This window comes from Arachis duranensis, chromosome 3, assembly GCF_000817695.3.
Source record: "Arachis duranensis cultivar V14167 chromosome 3, aradu.V14167.gnm2.J7QH, whole genome shotgun sequence".
In the NCBI taxonomy this organism is placed as follows: Eukaryota; Viridiplantae; Streptophyta; class Magnoliopsida; order Fabales; family Fabaceae; genus Arachis; species Arachis duranensis.
Genome location: NC_029774.3, coordinates 45,791,162 through 45,797,259, shown reverse-complemented (window position 1 = coordinate 45,797,259; position 6,098 = coordinate 45,791,162). Strand labels below are relative to the sequence as shown.

General features: G+C 41.1%; 1 protein-coding gene across 1 annotated transcript; it reads left to right on the top strand.

Annotated features, from left to right (window-relative positions):
- The first annotated feature begins 413 nt into the window (after positions 1-413).
- Positions 414-1,492, top strand: LOC127745512 (uncharacterized). Its single transcript, XM_052258290.1, has 2 exons — positions 414-773; positions 1,439-1,492. Exons 1-2 carry the CDS (start codon positions 414-416, stop codon positions 1,490-1,492), a joined length of 414 nt encoding a protein of 137 aa, XP_052114250.1.
- Positions 1,493-6,098: the final 4,606 nt, after the last annotated feature.

The window sequence follows — 6,098 nt, the reverse complement described above, 5'->3', positions numbered from 1 at the left end:
GTACCTACTACTATAATCTCTGATAGAGTTCCTCGTTTTACTTCGAGGTTTTGGGGTGCATTTTAGAAGGCTTTCGGGACCCGATTAAGCTTGAGTACAGCTTACCATCCTCAAACCGATGGTCAATCCGAGAAGACAATCCAAACACTAGAGGATATCTTGAGAGCTTGTGTTTTGGACCAACCGGCGAGTTGGGATCGGTATATGCCGTTAGTGGAGTTTGCATACAATAATAGTTACCATGAGAGCATCGGAATGGCTCCGTATGAGGTTTTGTATGTGAGGAAATGTCAATTTCCGCTGTGTTGGTATGAAGCTAGAGAGAAAGGCTTGTTGGGGCCAGAAATGATAGCTGAGACCACAGAACAAGTCAAGAAAATCTGAGATAGGATGCTTACGGTGCAGAGTGTCAGATGAGTTACGCCGACCAGAGGCAGAAGCCCTTGGAATTTGAGGAAGGAGACCATGTTTTCCTTAAAGTTACTCCAGCCACAGGAGTAGGTAGGGTGATTAAAGCAAAGAAGTTGAATCCTCGGTACATTGGTCCACTTCAGATCCTAGAGAGGATTGGACTGGTGGCGTATCGAATGGCTCTACCACCTCACCTTTCGAACCTGCACGATGTATTTCATGTGTCACAGCTTCAGAAGTACACTCCTGATGCTAGCCATGTGGTTGAACCTGAATTGGTTCAGTTAAGAGAAGATTTGACGCTTCTGATGGCTCCAGTCAGAATCAATGATACTAGTATCAAACGATTGCGTGGAAAGGAGGTTTCATTAGTCAAAGTGGCATGGAGTCGAGGCGGTGTTGAGGAACACACTTGGAAACTTGATTCGGAGATGCGAACGGACTATCCGTATTTATTCTCAGGTAATTGAATTTGAATTTTGTGGGCAAAATTCCTAATTAGGTGGGTAGAATGTAAAACCCGGTTAATTAATGGCTAATTAACCCATAAATGAGAATTTATTCTAGAAAGACAAAAATGTGATTTTTATGGCTAAATATGATAGAGGGGATTGAGACGAGAATTTCGATACCAATTTTGTAGAATTCAGACCAAGATTGGACCGAACGGGCTAAACCGGGGCAACCGGACCCATATTGGGCCCTTGACCCAACCTAACTAAACCAAAACCCTAAATTTCAGCACTCTCTCTCCTCACTTGACACACTCACACGCTGAAATGGAGTAAGGGAGGGGAAGAACACTCTCTCAAACTTCTATCTCTCACTTAATCTTCAAACCACCATAACTTTTGATCTAGAGCTTCGATTGCCGCACCGTTTACGGCCACTCGTTCATCGCGGAGAGCTCTACAAAATCCATACAATCAATCTTGAGGTAAGCCACATTGTGCTCTTCGAAATTTCAGCTTTGATTTCGAGTTCATTGGGTAAAATGTTGAGATTTGTGAGTTCCTTTGTGTTATAGGGCCAAATTAGCTTGAAGAGAAGGCTTGTTCTTGCTCTCTTGGTCCTTGAGTAAGGTAAGATATCTCAAACCCTAGTGAGAATATTGAATTTGTGGTTGTGAGTATTGAGCTCTTGTGTTTTGGTATGATATTGTGGCTTAGGCATTTTATATATGTGTATTGGAGCTTGATTGGTGATTTTGGAAAGCTTGGAAGAGGGTTTTGTATGCAAAAATCTGTTCTTAGAGGTGTTGAGACCTTGAGAGCTTGAGGAAAAGTAGTTTGGAAGTGCTCCGGTTGAGCTTGGAAAATCGGCTAAGGTATGGTCTCGGTTTCTCGTATCTAATAGTAATGTGGTGGGAAATACTTAGGCTAGAGACCCTAAGATAGGCATTGAATTATTGATGTTGTTGAATGGATGAGATATATGATGTGGTCATATATGTGGTTATGAATATTGATGCCTTGATGGTGTGATATATGAGAAAAATGCATGTTGTGATATATGCATGATGAATAATTAAGGTTGAATTGTGGGTGAAACCATGTTGATGGTGAGTATGATATTGATTATATATAATGATGGTTGATTGGAAATGGTATTTTTGGAAATTGGGATGAGAAAGGATGTATGACATGTCAATGTGTTTGTCTCTTAGCCATTTGATTGAGAAGTGTTAAAATGGTGGGATCATGTTTTGTGAATTGTGGTGAACTGTTGATGTGTGAGTTGAAGAGGCTTGATGTTGATTTTGGTATATTTTGATTGATTTCAAAAAGGGTTGAAATTGGCATGTTTTGGTTGATTTTGAAAAGGGATGAAATTGGTTTGTTTTGAAAATGGCACTTTGTGGTTTTATGTGAAAATATGGTTTTTGGGCATACTTTGATGGGACATAACTTGGACTCTAGATCTTCGTTTTGTGCCAAATTTGTTTAGAAATGAAATTGGATCCAGGATGTCCATGCCGGTCAAAGAATGGGTGAAAAACGATTTAAATTGGGAAAGTTATGTCCGTCAGAAGATTGGGGGTTGAATTTGGGAATTCTGCAGCTTTTAACTTAGAAAAATTTTTTTAGCAGAATGACCCTCCACGCGTAGGTGTGCTTGGCGCGTACGCGTCTTTTTTCAAGGAAGCACCATCCACACGTGCGCGTCGATGCGCTGCACCCATTGCCCAGCCATCCTTCCCGAGAGTTGTGCCAGAGCTGTGCCAATTTTGTGCGTGGGGCACAAATGCACCCACGCGTACGCGTGGCTGACGCGTACGCGTCGATTGGATGTTTTTCAATCCATGCGTCCGCGTGAATGACGCATACGCGTCGATGAACTGTAAGGCTATCCACGCGTGCGTGTGAAGGACGCGTGTGCGTAGCCCTGTTTTTATCCCAAAGTTGATTTTTGAGTTTTAGAAGCTAAATTTCATATTTCTAAGCCTTCGATCTCACCACTTATGTCTTAAATCATTATGATATGCCTAGCAATGAGAAAAGGAGCTAGGGGATGTGGTAACTTGCGAGTGAAGCAAGGGAAGAATTAATGATCAATGATGATCAATGATGATTATATGAGATACAGAGGATGGCGGTGGAAGTGCTTGTTATGCCATAGGCCGAAGGGCCGTAATTGATAATTAATTGGCTGGTTATGGATTTAACCATGAGCCGGATGGCTGGTTTATTGCTGTGTTACGGCGGAGCCATGATTATGGCTAAGTATAAATGCATATATGCTGTTGAATGAAATGTGAATGTTTGCACTTCCACCATCTGAGACACGAGTTTTCCTAGGAGAAAGTAGTAGCTAGCCACCACGTACGCTAGGTGGAGACTCGAGATTCTGTTAACCCTATGTCGTAAGGGTGGCCGGGCACTGTGAAAGACCCGTATGAGCTCGCCCCCGTGAATATACACCAGTGAGGGTGTTGGATATGGATAATGATTATGATCACGAATTATGTTGAGTATAACTCGAGTTGGGGATGCACGACAGAGGATGTTGCACGGAATTGTGATCACACTTTTCACAACTCCGGTACAACTAACCAGCAAGTGCACTGTGTTGTCCAAGTAATAAAACCTTACGCGAGTAAGGGTCGATCCCACGGAGATTGCCAGCTTGAAACAAGCTATGGTCATCCTGTAAATCTTAGTCAGGCAGATTCAATTGGTTATGAGTTTTGATAATTGAAAGATAAATAAAATGTAAATTAAAATAAAGATACTTATGTGATTCATTGGTAGGAATTTCAGATAAGCGTTTGGAGATGCTTTGCTACTTTTGAACCTCTGCTTTCCTATTGTCTTCATCCAATCATGCGTGCTCCCTTCCATGGCAAGCTGTATGTTGGTGGATCACCGTTGTCAATGGCTACCATCCATCCTCTCAATGAAAATGGTCCAGGTACGGTTTCTGTACGGCTAATCAACTGTCGGATCTCTCGTCTCGGATGAAAAATACCAGGCACAGCTACCGCACGGCTAATCATCTGTCGGTTCTCACTTGTGTCGGAATAGGATCTTGCTATCCTTTTGCACATTGTCACTGCGCCCAACATTCGTGAGTGTGAAGCTCATCACAGTCATCCCATCCCAGATCCTACTCGGAATACCACAGACAAGGTTTAGACTTTCCGGATCTCAAGAATGCTTCCAATTGGTTCTAGCTTATACCACGAAGGTTTTGATCTCACGAATTTGAATGCTCTATTGTCAGGAGAGACAAGTCAGATCCGTGGATCAAACACCCAAGAGAATATACTCCGGCTGTCGTCAAATGACTACGTTGAACATCATGTAGATCGTTTGTGGTTGTCAGGCATGTGGATCTTGGCTAAGCGAGTAACGAAGATAGTGGGTGATTGTCACGGATCACCCCTTCATTCTGACTTAACTGAATTAAGTACGAGAGTATATCTTGGAGAAGAAGTAAGCATGAATTGAAAGAGAAACAATAGTACTTGCATTACTTCATGAAGAACAACAGAGCTCCGCACCTTAATCTTTGAGGTGTAGAAACTCCACCGTTGAAAAATACACAAGAGAAAAAGGTCTAGACATGGCTGAATGGCCAGCCTCCCCAAATATGAAAATTGCATAAAAGTGATCAAAAGATTCTAAATACAATTGTAAAAAGTGCTATTTATACTAAACTAGTTACTAAGGATTACAGAAAATAAGTAACTAAGTGCAGATAGTTTAGAAATCTACTTTCGGGGCCCACTTGGTGTGTGCTTGGGCTGAGCATTGAGCTTTACACATGCATAGGCCTTTTCTGGAGTTAAACACCAGCTTGGATGCCATTTTGGGCGTTTAACTTCAGTTCTGGTGCCAGTTCCGGCGTTTTACGCCAGAAAAGGGTCTCTGGTGGGAGTTTTAACGCCAGTTTGGGCCATCAAATCTGTGGCAAAGTATGAACTATTGTACATTGCTGGAAAGCCCAAGATGTTAGCTTTCCAGCCCAATTAAGAAAGTGCCAATTGGACTTCTGTAGCTCTTGAAAAATGCATTTGAGTGCAGGGAGGTCTGAATCCAACAGCATCTACAGTCCTTTCTCAGCCTCTGAATCAAAATTTTTGCTCAGGTCCCTTAATTTTAGCCAGAAAATACCTGAAATTACAGAAGAACACACAAACTCATAGTAAAGTCTAGAAATGTGATTTTTTCATAAAAAATAATAAAAATATAATAAAAAGTACATACTAAAAACTACCTAAAAACAATGCCAAAAAGCGTATAAAATATCCGCTCATCACAACACCAAACTTAAATTGTTGCTTGTCTCCAAGCAACTAAAAACAAAATAGGATAAAAAGAAGAGAAATACAATAAATTTTAAAATATCAATGAAGCTTAGTTCCAATTAGATGAGCAGGACTAGTAGCTTTTTGCTTCTGAACAGTTTTGGGATCTCACTTTATCCTTTGAAATTCAGAATGATTGGCATCCATCAGAACTCAGAATTCAGATAGTGTTATTGATTCTCCTAGTTTAGTATGTTAATTCTTGAACACAGCTACTTTATGAGTCTTGGCCGTGACCCTTAGCATTTTGTTTTCCAGTATTACCACCAGATACATAAATGCCACAGACATATAACTGGGTGAACCTTTTCAGATTGTGACTCAGCTTTGCTAGAGTCCCCAGTTAGAAGTGCCCAGAGTTCTTAAGCACACTCTTTTGCTTTGGATCACGACTTTAACCACTCAGTCCCTGATGAGCGGATAATTTATACGCTTTTTGGCATTGTTTTCATATAGTTTTTAGTAAGTTTAAGCTACTTTTAGGGATGTTTTCACTAATTTTGATGTTAAATTCACATTTCTGGACTTTACTATGAGTTTGTGTATTTTTCTGTGATTTCAGGTAAATTCTGACTGAAATTGAGGGATTTGAGCAAAACTCTGAAGAAGGCTAACAAAAGGACTGCTGATGCTGTTGGATTCTGACCTCCCTGCACTCGAAATGGATTTTCTGGAGCTACAGAACTCCAATTGGCGCGCACTCAACGGCTTTGGAAAGTAGACATCCAGAGCTTTCCAGCAATATATAATAGTCCATACTTTATTCGAAGAATGACGACGTAACTTGGCGTTGAACGCCAAGTACACGCTGCTGTCTGGAGTTAAACGCCAGAAAAACGTCATGATCCGGAGTTGAACGCCCAAAACACGTCATAAC